The 26,541-nt window shown below is 42.1% G+C and overlaps 1 protein-coding gene across 1 annotated transcript; it reads left to right on the top strand.

The window, feature by feature from the left end:
- The first annotated feature begins 11,339 nt into the window (after window positions 1-11,339).
- mtus1a (microtubule associated tumor suppressor 1a) lies at window positions 11,340-26,054 on the top strand. The gene is made up of 10 exons (XM_070913591.1): window positions 11,340-11,460; window positions 15,229-15,446; window positions 20,583-20,649; window positions 23,178-23,392; window positions 23,725-23,830; window positions 23,992-24,065; window positions 24,200-24,295; window positions 25,073-25,186; window positions 25,283-25,380; window positions 25,826-26,054. Exons 1-10 carry the CDS (start codon window positions 11,340-11,342, stop codon window positions 26,052-26,054), a joined length of 1,338 nt encoding a protein of 445 aa, XP_070769692.1.
- Window positions 26,055-26,541: the final 487 nt, after the last annotated feature.

Raw genomic sequence — 26,541 nt, 5'->3', positions numbered from 1 at the left:
GACCTGCTGCCCTGCAGTGGTGTGGGGCAGCTCTGTCCCTGCTACTCATAACTGCTCACTGTATTATACTGATATGTCCAGTCACCCATGCAAAGGCAAGGGAAGGCCATTTGAGGCTTTCTGTGCTGTGCCTGAGGGGCTTCAGAAGTAGAGAAGCATTATTCTGTTGCTATCACACTCAGTTTTAAATGTGCAATGCAATGTGAAGGCAGTAACTTGCATTGGATTTCTCTCAAGATTAACAGAGGTACTCATATCAATCAGTAATCTTTATACTTATTGTAAGCCAAGTACAAAAAAAACGATTTTATTATTTAAAAAGGCAGAATGGTCCTGACTCCAGTAGACCACACAGCAGCTGTCAGTTTACTGAATGTTGTGTATCAGAGGGATTTTGGTCATCCTACTTGTTTTGAATGTATTTTTTATATACTATCAGAGTGTATACTGTTTGGTGGCAACATGCATCACTGAGGTTTTAGTTCTGAATCGTGGACTCGAGAATCTAAAAGCTTCTTTTATAAATTCTGCTGAAAATGGAAATCATGTCTGCATTGTTGTTAACAATGGTACTTAAACCGATGTTGAAATGCTTACATTACAGAACTAGACCCACTAAATAACAAATTTTGCAGGATATAAGACTAATTCTTAGAACTCTGAGGAGATAATAAGCCTGCTCTATACCATGATTTACATCTTGTCTCTAGTTAAGATTAGACTGTAGCACCCAGGGTCAGTGGCCTTGTATAGATTAAGCAGAAATAGCATGGGTCTTAGGGGTCTTAGACTTGTGTGTCACACCACTGCTGCAGAGTCAGAATCAAGTGTCGACCTGTTTGTGTATAACATGAGGCTGTGTCATCAGACAGTGACGTTGTCTGTGGAGGACTTTGGAGAACTATAACCAACATTGTAATGTGTCTTGCCATCTTGGAGTAAATGAGTTTCCATGCACATTCGGGGTGGGATCTACCATTTGAAACTGTCATACTGCAACACTCTCCTGCAGCTAGGCCTCCCGTCATTCTGCTCCCCTTTTCACTTATCCCTTACTAAAAAGCCGCCTGATCCATTCCCTCATAAAAGAGGGACTTTGGCTGCTAAGCAACAGTAAATGCCAACTCAGCCTGGCAGGCCATGGCCACTCCCCCTGCACTGGGCTCGGCATGGATAAGGTAACATGTTGCTTTCTTCTGCTTGCTCCCTCTGTAAACTTGGGAGCGAGCTCTACACTGAGCACAGTGCTTAGCTGGACCTTGACATGCCTGCCCTTAGGAGCAGTGTACAGCCAAGTCACTGATGGTGTGTAACACAATGGCTGGTTGGAAAGATTGCTGATCCACTGCTGCAGTAGGTCTGCTGGACGAAGTCACGTTACTTCAGGGAGGAGAGGAAAGAACATAATCTAACGCCTGCACAAGGGGCACCCTCATTCAGGCTGGGATGTTACTGATGCACGGTTGACTCTGAACACGAGCAGGGAGGAGTGGTGGGACGGGGGCCGTTGGTGTCTGGCTCAAGCAGACTCACTCACCAGTTGGCTGGATTTAGCTCTTTGGAAGGAAAGCAGTAATGGGATTGTCTCTGAGAGAGTAAAATGAGCCGAGTGAACCTGCAAAAACTGAGTGATACAGCAGGCTGACTGTGGAGGTGTTTTTCTGGAGAGGACAAGAGTGGAGGTATTATTAAGTTAGTTCATATTATAGTTGATCAGTTTCTTAGTGAAAGGTAAGTGTTGTAGACCTCTTATAAAATTTATTTTTTGTGTTTCTCTCTATTCATTGGCTCATTGTCTTTTAGCCTGAATTTCATGGTTTTGTTTTTCCATAAACGGTCTCAGGAGCAGTTGTATGTTACAGTATTTTTAATCAGCAAAATCATTGTTCTGCAAGATACTGCAGTGGCCTTGGAGGGCAGTTCTTGCCAAGGTTCAATGTGCACAGCAGTTTGCCAAGGCCATATATTTACTTGATTGTACAGCTTGTAATACAGTAAGGTGTGTTTGTGTCTCTGCCTACTAAACAAACATTATTCATCCAGATTTGGACTGTTGGCCATGTTGATAAAAGCAGAGCTGCTTTGATATATCGTATCAGCAGTAGTGTCAGAAGTAAGGCAGATTAATAATTATTGGTATAATAATTGTTATTCAAAATGTAATTATCCTAATTTTAAGGTGAAATGTCACTTTAAAGAATAGAGTAGCTTGTTTGCTTCAGGGAAGCTTGCATGAAAATTTAGTTCAACAAATTATAGTCAACCATGTGTTTTTGATTTCTTTATTATAGTATCTCGCTTGAAGAAAAATCAGTACATTTGACACTTTGTTTTACACTTGTGAATTCTGAATGTGTCATTTGTAGGTTCTGTTAACAATTGTGATTGAGTCAGTGTGTTAGCAAAAATTGGTTTGTAAAGATGACTGATATTATTTTGTTCATCTTAGGGTTGCAGCTAGCCCTATGTTGTCTGGTCTTTGTCTGGTGACTACAGGTATCTATGACTCTTACACTATTTAGTTTCATCACCCACTTTAAGTAGATCCTTGTGTGCCCTTGTATAGGTAGGGAAAGGAAAGGCTTATTTTGACACCCACACCATTCAGCTACTGGATTATGTTGTGATATTTCTCCAGACAAAACCTCTATCTTAACAGTAAAACACATGGAAAAGCCAAAGGCAAGCAGGCTTCCACTAAAGAATGGAAACACAAGGTTAACATGCTGCATATCATGAACTGAACCCTCTCTCCATGACTGTTCTGTGTTTTTCTTTCTCTGACAACCAAGAGAAACCTCTGAGCTTAGGTTTTTTTAATCTGTTTTCTGCATTTTGTTTCCTGGGAAAGTCACATAGCCTCACTGATCCTGCCCCTCCTTCCTCCACGAGTACAGACCCTTCCTCATGAACTTGACAGAAGTACAGCAGACTATTCACATTTTCCTCCTAACAATCAAGATATATGTTGGTGTTTTAATTCATTATTTCGGGGGAATTACAGCTGGGGCAGATGGCGCTATAAAACCTTACACGGTCAACTTTTGCTATAGAAACATGTTTTGATTATTTTAGTGTGGGTGTTATATTATGCACACCAAGATGTCTGGGGTTTGTCTGCATACTAGAACATTTTCAGGCTTTTGGTGACTTGATATCTTACTCTCTGGTGGTAGGTACCACAATGGTGCTTTTGTTGTAGGAGAGGCTGGCAAGCTTAGCAGTCCAGTCAGCTTGAATAAACACAACAGTTCACAACAAAGAAGTTGAGTCTGCCATTTACTTGCCAACTACATGTGGGCTCATTTCAGAGTAGAAACATGGCCCATAACTGCTGGTCCATCCTCACATTTAAGCTTTTATTAAACCATGATTCAGAAGAGACAGCAATGGCAATAGTGGTAGTGATATGTTCTCCTCATTCTTACCTGGAATGTAAAGTGTACCCCATAGGAAAAATATATAGGTGCCTTGACATATGATGCGGTGTCTGGTAAAACATATCTTTAGGTACAGATACTTGAGTAACCTGATATCCAACAATGTTAATGAAATTACAGTTTGTAGCACATGGCACAACTGGGAGGTTATTTAGACAGACTTGCACTGCAGTATACCCTAAGCATGATCCTGATGACTTTTGCATTTTTCATTGAACTGTTGAAGTCATGAATAATTTGCGTATCCAGCTACCGTTACAATGACTACAAAGGCTTACTGGGGCAAGCCAAAGCCCTTTTTAAGCCCTAAAGTTAAATTTACTCCAAAACATCTGGGATTAAGCCTATGGCTCAGTTGGTGTGTTTCTGTTCACAATCTGTGAATTTACAAAAGTGCCAACAGATTTTGTAGTAACATGGTTTTAAATTTTTTACCTCTTTACAGATATTCATGCCTGATCAACAAATCTGATGGACTGCAGAGCTGCTAACCGATTGTGAGATTTAGAAATACAGAAATCTGCAAAATCCCATCAGACCTCCAAAATGTCTAATAAGACATTTAACATGTCCATGGGCCATGGTGAGTGCACAGTTCCTTTGCCTCACAGAGACCTGCAGCTGGGCCTCTCCCCTGAGAGTCATTACTGCTCGTCACTGTCCCCTTCACCTGACTCCAACAGTAGTGTTTCCAACCTGAGTGACAGAGAAACTAACAGCTCCCCTGACATCAACATGCTGGAGGGCTGTCTCAGCAATGGTACCCCTGTGGATAACCCCTATAACGCCACCTTACCACAGGTTAATGTGTTCTGTGATGTGAATCTGAACCAAACTTTTATTGCCACACCTGTTAATGGCAGTGTGGATTTCTGGAATGAAAACTTGCGTCTGATGAGCGACCATGAGGCGGGATCGGAGCAATACCAGACTTTTAGTAAGGACACAGTGGATGGAAATAATAGTGCAGTGACATCTCCAGACTCTGCTGGGAGGGAAAGCCAACTGAGTTCATTTGAGACCTCCCGTAGAGGATCCACTGAAAATGACACCTGCTCAGTGAGCTCTGGGGAAATGGTAATAAGGAGCAACAGTTTTTGTCTGGCGGACCAGTCACTCTTGGTAATCTCTTCCCTGGAGGAGTCATCGTCAATCTCTCTTGCTGTGGGCCATCCAGCCTTGCCTTCTGAGTCTAACCTGCTGTCAACCTCTCTGCCTGATGTCTGCGAAAAATCCACAGAAAGATTAATTGAGGAGAGCATGTGCCATCCGTGTCTTGGCATGACTTTCACTCAGGCAGAGCTCCCCACTGAGGACTATGATATGGCAACATCCAACCCTCTTGTAGCTCTGCCAAGTGAGAATGAAGGAGGTCTTATGGTGACCTTTGTCTGTGAAACATCTCCTGCAGATTGTGGAAAAGAGGCTCAGTTTGCTAGTGCTCCAGCAGAGCTCTGTTTCCCTGCAGCTTTTACACCAGAACAAGGCAAGGCCTTTGTGTCCACTCTGTCAGCTATGCAAGACACTGATAAGAATTTCCATACTTCCACTCCAGTACAAAACATTGGGAACAAGATACCCAGCCTCCCCTCCTTTTCAGAGTCCCCCTGCACTGGAAACACAGGCAGCTCAGGACTCCACCCTGTTAAACAACAGCAAGTCTCATTGACTCCTAAACAACAATTGGTTGCAGGACTGGCACCCTCAGCCAGCAAAGTCAAGAAAATGGAAATAAAGAAGTTTCCCAAGTCAGACTTCAGCAGTGTAAAATCTAAAGTCGTGACAAGAAATTTACATCAAATGTCAGTGCCAGGCCCTGCTTCACATCCTACACCATCACAAGTTAATGTGACCAATAAACACACTGAAGCACATAGAGGAGCAACTGTCAGAGTTAGTCCTGCCAAGATAAGGAGTAGCGCTACTGTCTCTACCACCACTAAGATGGTCAGTGATGCTCAGAGACGAGTGAATGCAGGGGCTGCTAATTTGGGTGTGACAATGATACAGTCATCTGGGCATACTGGTGTGGATGGACAGGGCAAGAGTAGAGCATCCCCACCTTACCACCAAACAGCTGCAAATAAACATGCTTCAGCAGTCCAGTGCAGTAACGCCAGCTCTGAAACAGAGCAGGCAGCCTTAAGCCAAGTGGCAGACACCGCAGCGGAGCATGCTGGCAACCAGACCTTCTGCTTCTCATCCTTCGAAAAATCCCCGGAGAGAAGTGGCCAAACAGATCCCAAACCAACTCCAAAGAAGGCTGTGTCAAACAAAATTGAGGTCAGGTCAGGCTCAGCATTAGGTCAGGACAAGCCTCCTGTCCTCAAGACACGGCCTCGCTGCTCATCTGAGAGTTTAACATCATCATCAAGGCCGTCCAAGGAGAAGAGAACAACTCTAAGGTTCTCAACTAGCTTCACCATTCCAAAAGCTGACACCCGCCTGGGCCAGACCAAACCAGGACACCTGAAACGCTCTTCACAGAATAAACGGGCCATACAGGCTGAGGCTACAAACAAACCAGCTGAAAACTCCACAAGGGAGGTTAAGAAGATCAGCCTGGTGGTGAGTATGGCCTTATAATGTCAACAATTAAAAATAAATTCATTAAATCCAAATATTTTGGAGGCAAGAGTTTTTAGAGTAGGACACGACAGATTTGGTTGGAGCTGGCAGGGATCTTTGGGAAATGTCTTTGTGTTGCGATACATCAGGGCCAGTTGCATAGAGCCGAGAGACAGAGTGAGAAATTGCTCTCTTTGCAGCCAGAGTCCAGCAAATTGACAACAACGGGAGCCTCATGGGATGAGAGTAAGAGCAGATTCCGTGGACGGCCATCTCCTAGACGAACAAGAGGAGCACCGATTTCACAACCTCCAGCTGCCAGTCCCAGACCAGCCACTTTGTCAACCAGGCAGAGGCAGGGAACCCTGGATAAATGCAGGACCTCCAAAGCTGTGGGGACACCACTATCCAAGCAGAAGAGCAGTACAGGTACAGCTTGAGAAAAGCTTGGAGTTGTCCTTTCACAAAAGGGAAAGTTGACCTTTTATATGTCAGTAAATAAACAATGACAGTAGGTCACAATCAATACCCTCATAAGTCATATGACCTGCGTTTGACTAAGCAGAGAGCTAATGATTTCCTAACAATTTTCTCTGTTGTGTTAACAGGAAATTGTGTAATGGGTCTGTTTAACACTGTTTATAATTGAAACAAGCACAGTACAGAAGTTGACTTGGACTATATCTGAAGGACTATGTAGGATTGACGACAGCACCAGAGGGACATGGTTTTGAGGGGGGTTATGTACTGTAGCTGATGCAGCATATCCTTCAAAGCAACACAGTAATGTTATAAGATTATATTTATATTAGACATGCTGTTGTAAACTGAAGTTATTCAGGTTGTAGTAAAGCAGTCTCCCCATCAGAGGGTGACATTGAGCAGTTTATCCAATAGACCTAGAGTCTTCCTCCTGATGAGCTCAGCCATGTTCCACAGGAACAGAGTTGGATACAGATGTCATCTCCGGTCTCTTGTCCAGGTCTTGGAGATAAACAGCCAACTCCCTCTGCCCCCCTACTCTTCATAGTAAGAGGAGTCATGGGGAAGGAGGGGGACTCTTCCTCTGATGGGAAGCCATCTGTATGAGTGGAAAAAGTAGGGGAAGGAAAGGGAGGTTTTGAGCTCACCAGTAGTGTTAAAGTGAAAACACAATATTTGAAACAAGCACCCTGAGCACAGTAAAAAGGCAGTAACCTTCTCATGCTCCAGCTACAGGGACACTCCACGAGGATGCATTATTTGACTTAAACTGCAATATTTTTGTTTGTTTCTAGTTGATCAAATTTGACATGTTTGCTGTAATGAGTAAGTTAGGTAAGTTTTGTACAATTTCCATATTAAATGTAACCATTAAGAAGTAGGTAAACTGTTGGGGATCATTTTTCTATGATTAATTCCCACACTTTTGAATGTACTTTTTACGTATTACTAGTTCTACTTTTAGACAAACGTCTCCCATGAAAAGGACTCATTATATTACTACCTGTTATGAGAAAAAGATTGGTTGATTTGGCTGTCTGGTAGCTCTGTGGACATTTTCACTGCTTGCATTTGTACTCATTTGTACTCATTTGCAGCTCAGTTATGTGTATTTGTCCTTCATAAAGGGTTTCATGCTGCTGACCTCAGATGTTTGTTTGTGCTCCATTACATCCCAGGCAATCAGAGAGCACAGGCCACAGGAGAGCCATCCGTTGGAACTGTCTCTACAGCAAGTATTAAGCCCCAGCTAAATGGATCCCGACCTCCTCAGACTCCCTCTCGCCCCTCTTTTATGGGCCCTCCTGCTACTTCTGCTTCTAGACTACCACGCAAGACCCTGGGGCAATCCAGAAGCCTTACTGAGGCCAGTGTTCACACTGAGCTGAGTGAAGGTGCTGCAAGTACCCAAGGTGAGCCTAACAAGGACTTGCATCGTTTTTAGAAATAGGATGTTCAGTTCCTACAGGCTATTACATAAAGGTATAAAGAATTAGTTTTATGCGGGGTCAGGCCATGGTGTTCATTGTGCTTTTTAAGGACACATCTGCACATGGAGGGCAGGGACTTCTGTTTTAAATGGTGACCCACTTCATGGCTGGGCTTGGATGTAAATCTCCCCTGGGGCAAATATTTCTCTGATTTAATACCTCCACATCTGCCAAGATACAGAAGCTTGGCATCTTAAAAACGTTTTGACTTTTCTCAGATTTCTGTATGAATGAGCTGAACTCCAGTCCAGTGCCATCAAATGCATTCTGTGTAGCTGCTTTGAATGGTTCTAATGGGAACTTTTATGATGGTGTTTTTTCTTACTGGTGTATTGTATAAAGAGAGGGAGCACTGTTAGACAGTGGGATCTCTTCCTCTCAGCATCTTCAACAGCATGCAGGTCTGTGATTGGCTGAGAGGACCTGTTTTCCAAACTGGGGACCCCCCTCTTGAGCGGTTGTCACGGCAACGGGTTCTATTCCACTCTAGTTCACACACAGCATTGCCTGGAGGAAAGTGAGCAGACATACACTACAACTGATGTTGTCTGAGACAGAAAAGGAGCAATTTTCCCTATTTTCCCTAAAAACCAATGGCTGGTTACACAGGACTTCGAAGCTGCACTTGGACTGAATTTCCAGCTCATGTTTTCAACAGCTCCTCTTTAATGGCACAGGGCAGCTCGGCATTCAACTGTGATCTCACCCTCCTGACATGTTTGCTCATCGGATCCTATCGCTTTTGTATCATCCCTTTGTTAGCTGCATTCAATGGAAAAGATAGAAAGCTTTGGAGAAGTAAGTGAGACTAGAAGTTGAATCAAGTGCAATATCTGTGGTGAAGAGTTTGATTTAAAGAGCTTCTGCTTCTTTAGTCAGTTAAGTTCAGAGGGCATAAACATTTGTTTTACATGATAGATATTCATTCATATTGTTTATAAATCTGTTCCTACATCTTGCTATGGTAAAAACTGTCATAATGGTCAGGTTAACGTCACCTTTTATTGATCTGATTAATTTTGTCTTACCACAATGGTTATGTTACATTATTAAAATAACGAAGTATTTTATTTACCTTGTTGCACTTGGTTGTGCTTATGGCTATCTTACAAATCAGTTGTGGTGACTGACTACATAAGGTCAATGGTGATTACAGCTGTGCTGTATTTAAAGCAGAGACGTATTTAAATGCCCAGTGAATTTCCAGTGCTTCTACAAAAACACTTGCAATCTTTTTCACGGCATGATTTACAGTGTAACTTTTCTACTTGTTCAACAGTTTCTGGAGGAGCTGCACATAAACCAACCCCATTCAAAACAGTTGCGCTGAAAGATAGACTCATTACAACCCCTGGGAAAAACACTGGACCTTGTGAGATCACATCTCTATACACACATTTTTACACTTCACACTTGATTTTTTGTTTTATCTTGTTTTCCTGTACAGTGTAGTAGAGTAAATGTGATGTTTACGTCTTTTATCATTTCCTCATACTATGATAAGGAAACAGCCCTGTTAAATCTGACTTGGGTTTAAAGTGATTACACCCTCCCATAACACTCAACTACAAAGAAAGCTGTTTGTTACTTCCTGATGTTGTGTATACGGTGTGGTAACCTCAATAAAGGCTCTTTGATCTTGATTGAATTAAATTACTTGTATCTTTGTTTTTCAAGTGAATAGTATGTTTGATCAAACCTTAGTTCTGACATAAAAGCCACCTGTGGTTGTGGTCAGTTGCCAGTGTTTGTGGTACACTATGGGTCAGTGTAACTGCAGCCTCACATCTCACCTCGATCTTCTGCTTGTAACAGCTTTGGCCACAGCATGCAAACCTGCTGCTTCCACCAGCAAAGGAGCTCCAAATTCTACACTTAGTCCCCCGAAAAGAACTGTTTCCGCAAGACTCGTTCGTCTAACTTCAAGTGGACCTGGTAAGAGTTTTCTCTTTTCATTGTGTATGAAGTTGTATCCATTCAATTTATTACGTGTATTACCTGTGTTTTAACTTGGTGTTTACATGACTTGACAATGCTGTGGGCTTGGTTTCAGATATTGGTTATTGTGCTTTCAATGCAGTTTTAAACCACTGTATTGTTAATGAACTTACCCTATTTAAAATCGTGTTCAGTTTTCTTAATAGAGACCTGATAGAAATACAGTATTATCATAATGTATTGACTACAAACAGAGACTGAGCAGAGATCAATGTTCAAGTAACTGTTAATACTTCTATTTTCAGCTTAAACTACTGATGAACTAGTTTTTCAATCCTGCTCAGTGCTATAATGTACTTGTCGTAAATCATATGTGGTTTGTGCTAATGTTGACCAGAACATTCATGTTTTGGTGTCTTTGGTGTTTATCAGTGGCCTCTTTTTTTCATACTCTTTCACATCTATTTCCTGTAAACATAATCACACTAAAGCTGTAATGCTCTCTGTTTTATTGTCCTTTGTTGCTCTCTGCTGCTGACACACAATGCTTGATGCATATTTTTTAGCTCTTCAAGCGTCTTCCTGTCTTTTACAGTGTCTTTACAGTCCGGTCGAGCTTACAGTTTTGTGGAACCTTGATGGGAAACACGCTGTTGCTAACATGCTAACACTCATGTTAGTCAGTTGTTTTGAGTCTTGGATTAAATATGTTTCACTGTCATAGCTGAGGACACATTTTCACAGAGAACTGTGCCAGCCAAGCTGTTTACAGCTCAGTTCATCAGACTAAACCATGCCATCCCTTGGCCTCCCACTGCTGGTGACACAGGGAATGAGAGTGAATGAGAGGAAGAGCGGGGGTCTAGATTAAATTCCTATTGGCTGCAGTTATGCTATTTGCTCCTCCCACTCCTCTCCCTGCCACCCCACCCCCTCTGCATCCTGGCTCTGCTACAGCACCGCCATCATCAAGCTTGGAGATGCTGTTTTGCTTTGCTGTGAGATTCATGTGTTTGATGAATAGCTGAAGCCCGGCTTTACCAAGAGGATTAAGGGATTTTTACTTTTTTTTCTGCCCCTGTCAGGCTGTGCCATAAACCACTGGCCAGCCTCTAACCTTCTCTGTATCTTCCAGCCTTCATAGCTGGGAAATAGATTTTGAGTTGGGAGACCTGCCATGCTGAACTGGGTGCCTTCACTTTTTTCAAGGCTGTCTCAGTGGTGTAACTCTTACTACTGTTTTTTATTGATTTATTTATTTTCTGCCTCTCAGTGATGCTATTACCTGAGACATGATACGTTGAGGCACACCATGGCATGTGGTTCATAGCCAGCATCAAGCTTCTGCATTTTTTATTTATTTATTAAATTTAAGTAATTTTTGGCTAAGACTGTGGCCGTCTTGCTTTGTGTTTGAGAGATGTTATGGTCTCCGAAGCTCTCCTTGTCGAACATCCACGTGCGCCTGACAGCCAAGGGTTTACTCCGAAACATCCAGCTGCTGTCAGGATGCAGGAAGAACACTGTGGTTTTCCAAGCAGGTCTGTCAGTTATTTCAATGTTTTTATATTTCTAGTGACATTGTTATGGTTTTTGGGTCCCTGTACTATAATATTTACGCCAAGCCTCTCACTGTTTGCCTCCCATGTAGATCTGTGCAGTTAGCTGTTTCTGAAATCTATTTTTAGTATGGCTGTTTACTGACCGTTAGAGCAGGAGGTTCATCTTACATTTACCTACCTTGGTCACCAAAATGTGTGACACAGGCAGAAGTATTTTAGTATTTTTTGGGGGGATTTTAATCTTGAATTCAGGAGCAATTATATTTAAACAAACATCAGAATTGTCTCCTTTTTAAAGTCATATTGACATTTCAGGATGGCTTGCATTATTATTGTATATGACTGTGTGTCAAAATGCACTTCGTCTTGCTCACTGGGACGCCCACTACTCCTGTTTCACCCTGAGATGTACCAAGGTTATTTTGGTTCTTGGTCTCTAGGTTGAGCCATGGGAACCTTGTTGTGATTGTTCAACAGGACTGTGGGAACACAGTGGCTTCCTGTGGTCCCCACATAATTTAAAGCTTCTCCTGTTTTTGAAAGGTTATGACCAAATATGGTAACTTAATTTTACGCTCTCAAAGGTTTTAATAACTCAGTGGGAATATTTCTTATTTAAACACAAGAAAGCACTGTTACTTTAATTTACTTGAGAACAAGTCGTCTTAGCATGTACAAGGTGTCCCATGCATCAGTTAAAACATATTTATTTAGTCATTTATTGTAGACTAGTGTCCAGTGAATATTACAGAGAGAATTGTTGTCTGGTATCTAACCAAGCACTATAACAAGTGCCTGATTGTGAGGGGTCTCATCACCCATCATGCTTTGTGCTATGGTGTGATATCTCCCTCCAGAAGCAGAGCGCTATGCTGTGGAGTCACTAAATCACTCAGTATTTGGTATTAAATGTACTCGTTGAATTGGTACGAAATGATTTTGAGCCTGGAAGGAAGTATTAAATAAAGAGGGCAGCATGTGTCATCAACTCTGTGTTCAGACACTTTGATGGAAATAGCTGCAGGTCCTCTGTTGCCATGGAGCAGCATTCTAACGGAGAGACAGCCTGTGTGCTTATATAAAGTCAGGAATATATATCTTATATGACTTTAATATATATATATATATATATATATGTATTTCTGTTTTGTTAGTCTAAATGAAGTAAACACAGGATTCTTTTTAGTAGCCTTATAATCGGACTGAATTTCCATTTAATTGTGTTCACTATTAGAATCTCTGAATCTTTGAATCTCAGATTTTCTCAGAGGTCACCCGGCCACCTCTTTAGATCATTTTGAATTATTTAATAAGGTGAGAGTATGAATTTTTAAAATTCAGCAGAAATCTGGTGCATAATGTCCACTTCTGCATTTGGAAATAAGCACAAGATAATCTCTGGGGGAAAAATAAAGATATATGGGAAGATTTCTTTCTGCCGGTTCCTCTTTATATGGACATTAAAAGTGGCATCAGCCAACACGATCCTACGTTTTATTTTCTAATCGTCCCAGGAGGGCAAACGAAAAGAGAACAGCAAGTTTAAAAAAAAAAAAAAATAGAATCATGAAAAGAAAATAAATGAACAATTACATATTATGACATTACAAAGGGATAAGAGATTCACATGCTACTAATAACTACTTGTTGGTTACAGCACCACATTGACAAATGTGATATTTCACAGTATGATGTGAACTATCTGCCTCTCGCCTGAGTCTGTGATGAGCGGTGAGCTTGGCTTTATTCTGTATGTAGGCATGTTTGTGGTACATGTTGGCTGTAATACAACTTGAGATGGTGTCTCTTTGCCATCTTTGCACAACCAGCAGAGGGCACACTAATTTAAAGAAACCCTTTTTAGATTTAGGAAACAGCAGCATCATCATCAAAATGATTAAAAGCTGAGCAGCACAGCTTAACTGTTTGTTTGGGTCTGTGTCAGAAAAATATTTTCTCATTCTGCACCAATGCACTGTATTATGCAAAAATAAAGAATTTATTTCTGTATATAGTTTAAAAATGATTCTATGTTGATTAGAGGATGCAGTCAGGACATTGAGATAGAAATCTGTTTTTCTGGTCTGAAGGGACGCTGATCATTCAAGACCAGAAAAACAGATTTCAGTCTGACCATTTCACACATAATATTAAAAGCACAGACTTGTTCTACAGAACAAGCTCGATAAATGTATGTAAAATTGTTCACCAAATCAAAGCATTAGATGTGACAAAATTCTGAAAATCACATAAATCATATAGTAAGGAGTGTGTCTTGTTTTCTCAGTTGTACCATCCATCCAGGTGCAGTGTGTGTGAATGTGTATATGTATATATATATATATATATATATATATATATATATGTATATATTTTTTTTTTTGTTTGTCTTATAGGCTGTGCCTGTCTTTCATACTGAACTGTTTACTTTGGCTCTGAAACGCAAAGAAGCCTCTGACAAACTAGTTTTGAGGTGAACTGCAAATCCGGATACGGAGCTGTGTAAACTCAGTCTGTGGCATGAATGCAGCATATAATTATTTAGATGAGATGGATCTGGTTTTTCATTACCCTGTTCTCACATAGAAGGTTTTTATTTGACTTCCTTGACTCCATAGTTTGGTCTTTGATCCTGTTCCTGTTCCTCTTAGTCTGTCACAACAGTGTCCGCCATGTTGGTCTGGCCAGCCTGGAGTTTTATTCCCTCTGCAGTATTATGTTGCCACGGTCAGGCCAGGGAGCAGAGAGCTCAGGATCAGCTGTCTATCTGTTTTTGATTGAACACCCTCTCTTCACTGCCTGCAGGGCAATGCATCAGAGTAAATGCAGCATTATTTTGCTTTGAAAGACCATTCCATATCCCACAGTTACATGCTGCTGTTATTCTGGTATGTTATGATGCTCTAAAATGATCCTTTGCTTAGTGCATATAAATTTAACTTGAATATGCTCCATGATTATAAATATGATGGGCAGGTGTTGTACCTACATAATATTAAGGGAGCACACTTGGTTGGATTCCACTACAGTGCCTTTTTGACTTTAACAGCTGTCATCTAAAACAGCAGACAGAGCTGAGTGAGTATCCCCACAGGCCACTGGTGGTACAGTATATTCCACTCACTGGTATTCCTGATATGTCCAAGGCTATCCTCACTGCTGTGTTACATAACGCTCACTGCAGTCTCCTCATAAACAAGCTGCATTCAGAGAAACAATGTTTCCACAGGTGTCCAAAAGATAAGTCCTTTTTTCCCTTCCTTCCTTTTAACACTCAGTGTTCTTTTTATTCTCTAAGTCTCCGTGTTGTGGAAGAGTGAACAAAGTGTTCTTCATTAGTAGGATTGTCGTTGTAGCTATTGTATGGGGATGATGTATTTATACAGCTGATGTAAATCAAAACTACAGTAGCACAGCCTCGCTAAAATAAGTTGCCCTTGGTGACCAGTGTCTGCAGAGCACTAGATTGAATTAGGATATGGAACACTAATTGCATTCAGAGGATCCATTTTTATGTCTGCACTGTTGGAGGAGCAGCACTGGGAGTCATCAGACCGGCTGATTGGACAGAACAGTTCTGAACTGCAGAAATATCCACTGCGTTGACACTGGAGCTTGCTGCATCTGTGACCCTTACAGGAGTGTATAGGTCGGGTGGTACTGCTGTCAGAGCAGCTGCAGTGGCTATGGAGGGGGGTATGATGATGATCAACGTTGTCACGACACTCAACACATGTTCTTTCACAGTGGACAAGAACAAACCCAAGGCCAGCTCCCGCCAGCAACACCCTCAGCATCAAGCACCCCAACCAAACCAGAGTAATGGACCTCCAGATGTGGTACCAGCAAGTGTCGCCAAGGGTGGGAGAAAGGACCAGAGCATCCAGCAGCTCAGAGGACTCCTGGTAGCCAGTAACTCCAGATTTGAGGCAGTTGCCATTGTCTTGCAGCAAACTTTGGCTGAGGTAGGAACATTTATTTATGATTTGAAGGAAAAAAACATATATTTTAACAGCATATTTAAATTTATGTTATATAACAATTTTGTATTTGCTGTCAGTAATCATGATGCTTCTGGAGATCACTGGCCTAGTTCAGGTACACTAGGTTGATCAGGATAAAGAAGGTATCACAATAAAGGCAGTACTTGAATTTACAATACACATTATCTATATATTAGACAGGTATCTATGAGGAATCACAATATCTGTCCAACTAGTGGAAACCACACCCGAAATAAAATTCAAAAAGCAGAAATGTATCTTATATTTTCATTGCGTCATGAAGGGCTTTCCATTTTACGTAATTTTATAGAAAACTGAAATTAAACAGTATGCACGAACATACTTAGTCTTTGCTTTAACATACGTATTAAAAAGAACAATACACTGGTAAAATACAGGAATGGAGGCATACTCTTGATCTCAGGTTCTTTTGAGATATCACCTCTTGATCTCTAAAAAGAAATGGTACACACAAAGGCTGAATATATCTGATAATTCATCACCTTTCGAGTGTTGTAACAAATCCTGTGTGTTGATACAAGGCGAACCAAATGGTATTTCTATTTACAGCAGCAGCATGGGGAGTGATTGTAAGGGTATGAGGGGCTGCACACACAGACATACTTGGAAACCGTCCAATGCAAAACAGCCCCGTTGTTGTCATCCACTGAACAACTGAAGCAATCCTGGATCAAAGAGAAATTCTGCTCCCCTGAATGTATTGTGGCTACTGCCTAAAAGTCTTGTTGTACTGATATGTACCTTTCATAGGTTATTCAAGTAGGCAAGCTCGCTGTTTGTATTGGATCTGTTTTAATAGTGGTGCCATGTGATTGGCTTCCAGGAAGTGTATGCCCCAAGGGATTATTCTTCCCGCAGTGCACTACAAACAGGCTTATCCTATCAGCTAGCCTCCATCTGACCCCAACCATCATCCTCCCACATTTAGTTGTCAAAGCAAAATTATCATGTGGGGTTTGGACACTATTAAATGTTTTTGCATCAGAAGCACTACAGTGTAATATGAGTTAAATATAAAATTAGATTAATTTGGTTCAATGTAGTCAGCAAAGATTTATATCTGTTTTCCAGTAAACCTAGAGGAAACAAATCAGATACTCCATTACCCTGTTTGAGGACATAAAATGTCACAAGCTATTTCAATCCCTCTAGTTAACTTTAGAAGTGTCCTTGTCAAATAGTTTCACACCATATGTGTTGAGTGAGTGAAACAACTGGAATGTACCATCCAAATATAAATTGATTCAAGACATAAGATGATATTTAGTGGCTCCCTTTAAATTGTATGACGCTGTCTTTGCCTCATAGGATTACGACATCAGGTGTGCCAGGATTTTCCTCTAGAGGCCGCTGGGAACTTGCCATCATTCCTTTGCAATGGCTCCACTGGACCTTATCTGACATTGTTGCTACGTCTCTGACGCTTCGGTGCAGGGTGTTGAGGCCAAATCCATTAAATGCACATGTGTGAGGCTGTAAATAACTTGCATGAGCACATAAATCTTTATTCAGTTTAGCATCCCTGTGCTGCAGATATAACTTACAGGGCACCAGGGTGGTGCAGCGGAAAAAAAACCCCAGTGGCCATTTCAAACCCTACTGTAGTAATTTAGCTGTGATTGTGGGTGAGGGATCGTATACTTGTTACTGCTGTAGTGACTCCTTCTGGTTGGTCCTGTGCAGACTGGTGGGTTCCGGTGTGAATCTCAATAAGCATTATGTGGCCATGGTGAAGTTTGTTACTGCCAAGTGAAAAGAAATGGCTGGTGACTCCATCAGTGTGTTCCAAAGGTATTTAACAAGCTGTGTGGAAGTGTGTAAAGGTTTGAAATGCCTTTAGTCGGATGTTGTTATGTCTGAAATTGCGTGATGAGATTATACTCAGACTCAAGAGGAAAGGAAAACAAGGGGATGCTCGTTGACAAGAATTTAACAAGTCTGTGAAAGCGGTTGTGCACTTTAGCTCTCTCTGAGAATTAAACCACCGCTTCTCTTAGTCGTAATACAGAAAGTCACTCATGCATTTATTTCCTTTGGCCTAGATTATAGCAACTCCCTTTACTCCTGCCTCACTCCAGAGTGTGACACCAGACAGATCCCGTGTGGCAGCGCTCTGGATAGTTGCAGTTGTGATGGAGTTCATATCAGTCCAATTTTAGTTTCAGTGAGTTTCAGTGAATACTTCTATTTCTTAATTTCTGGTGCCAGTTGCACTGCCCCACTGAACAGAAATATAGGTATTCTGATTATGCAGCCAAGTGCCTTAAGTTATTTTGACATTTGCTCCTCAGGTGCTTTGGAGCCTTGTTGGGAGCATTTTTGCCTGTTGTAACTTGAGTGCACATTCCAGGCATAAGAAAGCCAGCAGTAATTTATTTTTTGAAATAGTGTGGAGAGTATCGAATGATGGATATATGCAGTCATACAAAGCAAAGCTGTTGAAAAATGTGTTTTGTTATCAGATGCTGGCCCATGTAATGTGACGGCTGGTATTTAAGGCACAGTGTGTGATCTCCAGTCACTGATGTTTGACTCATATCCCTGTTTGGTTGTGAAACAGATTACATCAACAAATATTAAAAACACAACATGTTTGTTCCTCTCTGATAGAACAGCAGATGTCTCAGCCTCACTGAGTCGACTTTAACTACAGCATGTCCTGCTTCTGTTCACCCCCTCCACAGGAACCAATGAGTCCAGTGGACACTAATACCTACAGTATCTAACACATATAACTTGCCTTTGATATCAAAACATCAATTTAGTACACAAAAAGAACAGATTTGTGTCTCCTGTGTATTAATGGACGAATCTGTGTGCATGTAGTGTTTAGTGGAATCTGGTGGCCTCTCATCAGACCAAGAATAGGAGGCAGGTTCTTACCATCATAGTGTGAGAATGTCCCAGCTGTTGACTTGATATGGTTATGACCAGCAGCCAAACACTAAGCAAGGACTGAGCACTGTTTCTTATCATCTGTTTGGATGGAGTGTGTAAGCACTGGACCTGGTGTGACATACCAAAGAGAAAATGCTGTGACACCAGTTTAATTTCGGTGTAGGAATGCCAGCACATGCCCAAATGGCCAGAAGACCACAACCACAATCTCACTTTACTTAACTTGCTTTCTGATATTCATAAAATTTCCAGGAAATTGTAACTTGATCTGTAGCAATTAGTGATTGATCTTAGTCTCCCATCAAGTGTTATTCTACACCTGACATTGTATCATATTGATATACACTGGGGACATGTCTACGCTCTGCACCCTGCTAGACCCTTAGAGTTACAGTACATGGGCTTTAACAACTGAGAAGTTGTTGTTCAAGTTAAAATGACAAAAACATGCACAGCCAGACATAGAGGTCTGTAATTAAAACTATTTTTAGAATAAAAGTACATAAATTGACTAATGACAAAGGTTTTAAGCAAGGACATTTTTGAGTATAGGGCTGCATGGTGGCAGTTATTTAGCTCAATACTTGAATCCAAATAATTTATAATCTTTTTGAGCATAAGTTTTAGTGCACATTTACATTCATATAATGCATGGAGAGAATTTGACGTGATCTCAGTTATGATACAATTTACTACAGCCTTCCTTCAGTGACAGTTACTGGATAAGATGTGCTGTTTCTAATGCAGTCTGAGGAATAATTACCAAGGCATTTGGTGGTTAGTCAACAAGTGACATATCATTTTCTTAAATTCTGTACGTTGACTGTAAAGATTTGTGCTCACGCTGAAGCTGGAAATGTGATCTGTCTCAGCATTATATCATCTTTTAGTGGAGAGACTGTACCCATGAAGTCTGTAACAGCACAGCAGATTGTAAGGTAATGGTGCAGAGGGGTGAGGGGATGATTTAATGTAGGTTTGGATGAGTGGTGGGGGATGGTGGTAGTGAAGCCTCTCCGTGTATCCCTTGGGAAGGTCGCTGCACACCACAAGTCCGGCTCCATCAGCCTGATGTCAGGCAGCTCCATACAATTTATCTGTTTGCTCTACTCCAGCTGCCTCTAGAGCTGTCTTAAAGTGAAATCACCTCGCTGGTGAGGAGGCTGCTCTCATGCTCACTGTAGCCTGCCCCTTTTGGGATTTTTTTTAGGTGTAATACGGTAATGCACTCTGCAGTCACTCACCACAGCCAGTGAAGCGGCTTTTTCAGTCCTGCCTCAGATGTAGTCAGAGCAGTCTGAGAGGAGGTGCGAGGAGGTGGTGCGTCCACCTGGACCACTGTTTGTCCTGGAGTACTGGGTCTCCATAGCTGGGGGGGGAGACTCCGGCACCCAAGCCTCTGGCTGAGGCTGGATCATGGGCTGTTCTGGCAGCAGAGCGTGCCTTAGTGCTCCCTGCGCTGCAGAGAGGGTAACTGGCTTCTACATTGTTCTACTCTGCAGTGAGGAATAGACGCAGATCTGGGGTACAGCAGGACAGTGTGGACTGTTTGCTTTTGTAAACTGATCAGTGAAGTGATCTTTGGCTTGTCTTACTTGGCTATTTTGTCATAACTGAATTATGCAGGCTTTGTGATGTACTGTTTAGTGTGTCAGGTTGTTTATGTGTATCAGCACTGTAAGAGAAAGGTAGTAAATGAGAGGTAAACAGTTTTTGGATCATCTCTGCGTCAGTTTGAAGTATGGAGGAGCACTGCAGCTACAGTGCAGCCTCCTCTTTACTGCAAAACTGAGTCAGAAAGGGAGAAGTAAATGAGTTAGGCTGGCAGAAGGCATGTGCTAAGACTGAAAACATGAGTTGAATGTCAAGTTTTCCTTAATCCCCCTTCCCCCATCCCTACTAATGTATTTGTCTTTTGTTAGCTGCTGCTGTTAAATGTATTTACATTTGGCAGTCAAACACAATATGCTGGAAGGAAAACTGTATTCATTAGATGGTTATGTGTCAGGGTGTTTCCCTGACAGAACCTTCCTTCTATTAGTGAATAACATTCATAATGCTGGCATTGCTCATTTGTGATATGATTTAAGCAGGTTGCTGTGTCAAATCAAATACAAAAAATGACTGACATCTTCATGAGCAGGTGCATGACTGTTACATTTTTTTTTTTCTCTGCAGCGTGATGAAGCCACAAGGCAGCGCAGGGAGCTGTCCCAGGAGCTGGTCAACCTCCAAGGAAAGCTGGGTAAGTTAGGTCACCTTGGTCACACACACACCAGCTGTGTTTAAAGTTGTTATCACCAAAGTACATACTTCCTGGTTCTGGGTCTGCTTTTAGTGCCACTTTTCTGGTGTGTTTTTGGCAGTTATTGAGCTGAGTCATTGGTGCATTCATTTTGAGGTTTATAACATATGTTGGGCATTATTCTACGTTGATGAATTAAGTCTCCCATCACATTGCACAAATCCCTCCGGACTAGCAGTCATGCACTTTAATTTAATAATGATAACATAGTGCTGTGCTTTGAAGTAGTTTGTGATGTGATGGGTTCACTTTTCTTATTTGATAGAACTGGTGTGTCAAGCTGGAATGAATATTACCATTTCTGTATGCAGTGGAGGTCTGACTCTTGGTTGCTTTTGCCCACCACATAGATATCCCCTGTGGTTCACTTGTTAATTGTCTTGTCCTCCACTGAAAATCAGATGCCTATTTGTCAAGACATGCTGAGTAGGCTGGTGTCAGCCAATTCCCCAGGGAGTGGCAGGCTGACCTGTGACCCCACACAGGAGGGGCTCCCAGTGGTGGAATGCCACACCACCTGAGGCCTTGTGAAGGCTGAGGGACAATGACCCCTTTTGAACGTCACACAGAATAGCCTCACACGTACAGGCACATGCGCGCTCACACACCAGCTTTCATCTCTTACTTAAGGCAGCAGTAGTGTTGTGGCTCCTCCCCTCCCTCACAGCCTCGGGACTTCCACATGACTGCTCTTACATGCTGAGCGCCGTTACATCTGCGCTTTAACACATTCTTCACTTCAGGGAGGATGTGAGACCCACACTGACCTCAGATGTGTAGAAGTCCAGAGACATTCTTATAAATCCGCTTTTAGTTCATTTCCTCCTCAGACGGTGTCCCTCCCTCCCTCCACAGTGATCTCACTCCTCATACAGCAATGAATTACAGTCTTGAGCTACAGCCAAACTTGTAATACAACCACACCCCCTTTGTTATCATTCCTCACACGTAATATTACATCTAATCTGCCATTTTCAGCATCTGCATTATCTGTGACGCTTTCAGTACCCTGCTAACTGTGGGCCAAAATGCAGCTAGCAGATTAACTGGGTCGTCCTCTCCTGTATGAGCCATGAGGTGTTTTTGTGGGATGGATTTGGACTAGAAAGGCTCATATGACCAGATCTCTGTTTTACATGGTTGCAGAGTGCTGGGCTCTGTTTATTGAGCTGTACATGCCAAAGCCTGATAGATAGTCCCTATGTCAGCTTGGCCTCTGTTCCTGGATCTGCTGCCGTTATTCCACTCTTGGTAAGGTGAATCTTTATGCTCATGCACCGCAGTGTTTTCGTACTGTAGCTCAGTATTATTTAGCTGTGCAAAAACACAGACTCCAGGACATTATTTACATCTAGACGGCAACAGGAATACACTTGAGACTATTTGTCTGTGACAAAGTTGTCCAACATGACTTAAATTGCATCCCTCAAGTGTGAACCAGTAAAGACTTAATCAAATGCAGCATGTGGCCCTCATGGCTAACAGGGAGAGTCTTCATATGATGCTAAAAAGAGCCTTTCATGAGTCCTTTTTTGGTAACCGTGATAGCATTATACTGTGGTCACCAAATCTGTGCTTTAGAATGGATATCAAATTGTAAGATGACTTTTATTAGCAAATAGTACATTTATTGTGCCCTGATGGTTTCTGAGGGAAAATGTACCTACAACACATGTTATACCATAGCAGAACAACATCTGGGCTCAGTATTATTTTATGCCCACTAATGAGGTTATACAGTTTCAAGTTCGAATGGTTTATTGTCAAACCACGTAGTTGAGACCAAGCCTTTGAAAGAAAATCAGCTGCTTAACATGATGGCAGGCTCTACCTGTACACCACCAGTGTGGCTTTACTGGTAAGTTGAAGTTCACATCAACTGGCAACACCAGCTGCTGGGTATCAACTGGAGACAGGTTATGGAGTTGGTCACTGTCACCCACTCCAGAGCAGATATAAACACTTGGTGATGGAAACAGTTGGGAAATAGTGAGAGTGGTTTACAGGACAAAAACAAAAGCCACCAATTGCACAAACTTAAAAATGGCAAATTACCAGCCGTGGACAGAGAGGCGAGCCTGATTAACAAATCTGTTACGTATGTTACCAATTTCGAGATATTGTGACAGAGTTTAGAGACTTGTTACCATATCTTCATCTGCCTATAAATAACTGCAGTGTAGTCGGCATATGCAGTCAAGTGCAAGAGGAACCTCCCCTTGAAAGTCAGTTTTTCCATTCCTTTTTGGAGCGCATTTAGTGTCACACACTTACAGCAAGGAGAACTTTGCTAAACAGAGATTCCTCAGGGGACACATCATATTTCTTACACAAGCAGTTACTAATGCCATGTTCCTCTGGCCTATTTTAATGAATATTACAGTCTACACAGCTGCACAGTCACTGAACATCATGTCCTGTCACCCTTTTACCAAGATAAGATAGTAGCCTTATGTTTTTATTTCCAGTTTGCTCCGTCCATTCATCTGAACTTCTGGAGAAGGAGAAGGATGAGCTGCGTGTTGCTCTGGAGGATGCACTGCAGAAACTGCAGGAGCAGCACCAGAAGGACCTGGCCGAACTGGAGCAGAGACTACAGGCCTTCTACCAGGCTGAGTGGGACAAGGTCCACCTCACCTACCAGGAGGAGGCCGATAAGTGCAAGACTCTCATGCAGCAGCAGGTTGTCCCTACACCACCTTTTTAATTATGATTTGATTTCGATTTGTACTATAGATTTTAATTGTTAATGCAGGAAGATTTACTATTCCCTCCGAGTATCCCTCTGTATTTTCATTTATAGGCTCTTCTGTAATTAAATTAATTTAATGGCAAACTCTGTAAAGGCTCAGGCGGGTGTTGTGTTCTTTGTCATTGTAATCCTTGATGCCGTACATTTTGTGCTTCAGGAGAAAATGGCTGTAAAACATCTTAATGTAACCCAGTGCTTAGTAATGCCTTCAGGTCAGTGATGCTGTGGTTTAAAATTAAGTCTATCCTGTGTTCTTTCTAAAGATGGGAGAGCTTAAAGCCAATCACGAAGCCATGAAGCTGGAACTAGAGAGCAGCCACGCAGAGCAGCTGCAGTGTGTTAAACAGCAGTATGAAATGTCACTGGAAGGTGAGTGAACAGAGCTGGACCGAATGATTGAAACTACATCCTGACGTTTTGGGAGTGTTGGAAACTGTGTCATAACATGAAATTGTGATCAGTCTTGACCTTCTGTTCTACAGTTTTTTTCTGAAATATTTCTGATGCCATAACACCTGTGAACTCTTTAGAGCTCAGCAAAGTCCACAACCAGGAGCTGCAGTCTTTGGACAAAACACTGAAAGATGCAGAAGCCGCTCTATCTGTAAGCTTGACTCTTTGTTTCCCTTTATCAATCACATTCGCACAGACAATAGCATGTCATGCCATGAGGATAACTTGTGAACCAGTGAGTAAAAACTTTACTCAATGACTTTGTTGTGCTGTGTACATCCACAGGGACAGATTGAAGAGCTGACTGTGGAGAACAACGCCCTCATTGAGAAACTAACTGCAGAGGAGAACAGGAGGAAAGAGCTGGCCGAAAGGAGTCAGGTACTCTTATCTGTGCGCTTATTATAGCAGAGCTCCACTGTAGACACATCTCATGACTTTAGCGTTGCTTGCCTCTAAGCATAAAAGGTTGTGACACCATGAAGCCAACAATTACCAGAAAGATAAATTACCAACAGAAACAAAAATAGATTTATACGTTTTCTTAAAAGACCTAATTTTTACGAGCTGTCTACCAGATCATCATCTACCAGATCAATTAACATTAACCATTCTTTACCGTGTCAAACGGTGTGAGCAGGAGTGGGTTAAACTCATCTACATCTCCGTGTTAGCTACAACTCTGCCCTCTATCTCTGCACAGAGTGTAGATTTTAATTTTCCCAGAGTGCTGTCGTACAGTGAGGCTGCCACTCCTCATCAGTGTTAAGTAGCTGCCACATGTACTCAGCATTCTGTCCTGGCACAGGAGAGCAATTAAGGTAACTACCTCACTTGAACCAGCCACTCCACATCTGCTACTAATAGATAAATAATAAGAACAGCTCAATATTACATATTGACCACATGTAGTTAAATAAAGACGAGGAGTAGTTTAAACACTACCATCACACAGATCACATTATTTGCATGTTTGTCATTTTTAGACACTCTCAGTTTCATTGTCCCAGATCAATTACTATTTGTGTTGCATGGCGCCCTCTGTTGTGGGTTTCTGGATTCATGGCCACATGACATTCACGAGGCTGGCTGCACTCACTTTTGAAGTTTTTAATATTCCGTTAACATCTTGGCACTACTTGTTTGTCCCTGCAGAAGGACTCCCACACCCTGTATCTGGAGCAGGAGCTAGAAAGCCTCAAAGTGGTGCTGGATATCAAAAACAAACAGCTCCACCAGCACGAAAAGAAGCTGATGGAGATTGACAAACTGGTGAGACCTGAGGCAGATGAAAACAAGTGCTGGGCATCAAGATGAGCAATGCTCCTGAATCACTCAACCATTCTGTTGATTTTTTTTTCTTTCCAGAAAGAGAAAAATGTGCAGTTGGATGAGAGCCTTAAGAAGGTCCAGCAGGAGAATGAGGACCTCAAAGCCCGCATGGATAGACATGCTGCACTGTCAAGGTAAGAGTTCACTATATGAACTTGTATGTGGTGATGGAAACCAGACTTTGAAGCATCTAACTCATCTCAGTTCAGACTCCTTATGACTCATTCTTATGACTGCATTCAATTAAGTGTATGCTCCTCTGCGCCGTAGACTCTATTATTTTCCAAAAACTTTTCATCATTGAGCCACACTGTTGCCTTGCTGACGAATATGGGCACTGTAGTTGGTTCTGACTAAATCTCACAACAATATCCCCCACAAATACATGATTTGCCCCAATTTGAGCAGTGTTTGCTAAAAACTACAGTGCCCAGCTGTTGATTACTGAGACCTTTTTTGAAAAATGAAATGATATAATTGTGACCCATTTTTATGTACTGTAGGTTGAATATTTCCATGTCTGTAAACATTTGTTCTCCAGAGCGTTTCTAACTTGTCTGTTGTGTTGATGTATCACAGGCAGCTGTCGACGGAGCAGGCTGTGCTGCAGGAGTCCCTCCACAAGGAGTCCAAGGTGAACAAGCGTTTGTCGATGGAGAACGAGGAGCTGCTGTGGAAGCTCCATAACGGAGACCTGAGCAGCCCCCGCAAGGTGTCCCCCACCTCCACCTCCCCCTCCCACTCCTTCAGCCTCCAATCACCTCGCAGCTCCGGCCTGTTCTCCAGCCCTCCCGTCTCACCCAGATAACGATGGACCCATGCTTCCACGAAGCGGATCCTCTCGTTTGAGTTATCCCCCTGGAATAATGAGCCATGTTTGTTTCCTCTTCGCTTAGCAACAGCCTGACCTTGGCTCCTTCAGGATTGGATGAACTCTTGACGCTTTCTGTACAGAGATGCTACAGACTGTAAAAAAAACGTTGCACAGAAGCACTTAATAAGCAAGGCCACCTTGTTCTTTGCCTTTCACGTCTGATACTATGGATGGGGAAAAAGGAAATCTCAGGACTTCTATGTAATGATACACTATTTTTGTCAGTTGTACTTGTTGGCAGGGGCTTGTCTTTCCTGAAGCTCAACGCACGCATACATACAGTACATGCAGTAAAAAAGACACACACACACACACACATACACATGCATGCATATGACAACACGTGCAGATACAGGCCTGCAGCCCTGGAAAGTCTGAATTTGGAATATGGAATATATGGAATTGCCTCTGTTGGATTCCT

Source organism: Enoplosus armatus, chromosome 10 (assembly GCF_043641665.1).
Source record: "Enoplosus armatus isolate fEnoArm2 chromosome 10, fEnoArm2.hap1, whole genome shotgun sequence".
NCBI classification, from domain to species: Eukaryota; Metazoa; Chordata; class Actinopteri; order Centrarchiformes; family Enoplosidae; genus Enoplosus; species Enoplosus armatus.
The sequence above is the reverse complement of the archived record's forward strand: the minus strand, read 5'-3'. Positions and strand labels throughout refer to the sequence as shown.

What these genes read in the sequence shown, in the direction of transcription:
- mtus1a (XM_070913591.1), top strand. Translation starts at nt 11,340, where the DNA reads ATGTTATGGTCTCCGAAGCTCTCCTTGTCGAACATCCACGTGCGCCTG. An exon ending in GTATGAAATGTCACTGGAAG is followed by an intron (nt 23,831 to 23,991) that starts GTGAGTGAACAG and finishes TGAACTCTTTAG; the next exon opens with AGCTCAGCAAAGTCCACAAC. An exon ending in TGATGGAGATTGACAAACTG is followed by an intron (nt 25,187 to 25,282) that starts GTGAGACCTGAG and finishes TTTTCTTTCCAG; the next exon opens with AAAGAGAAAAATGTGCAGTT.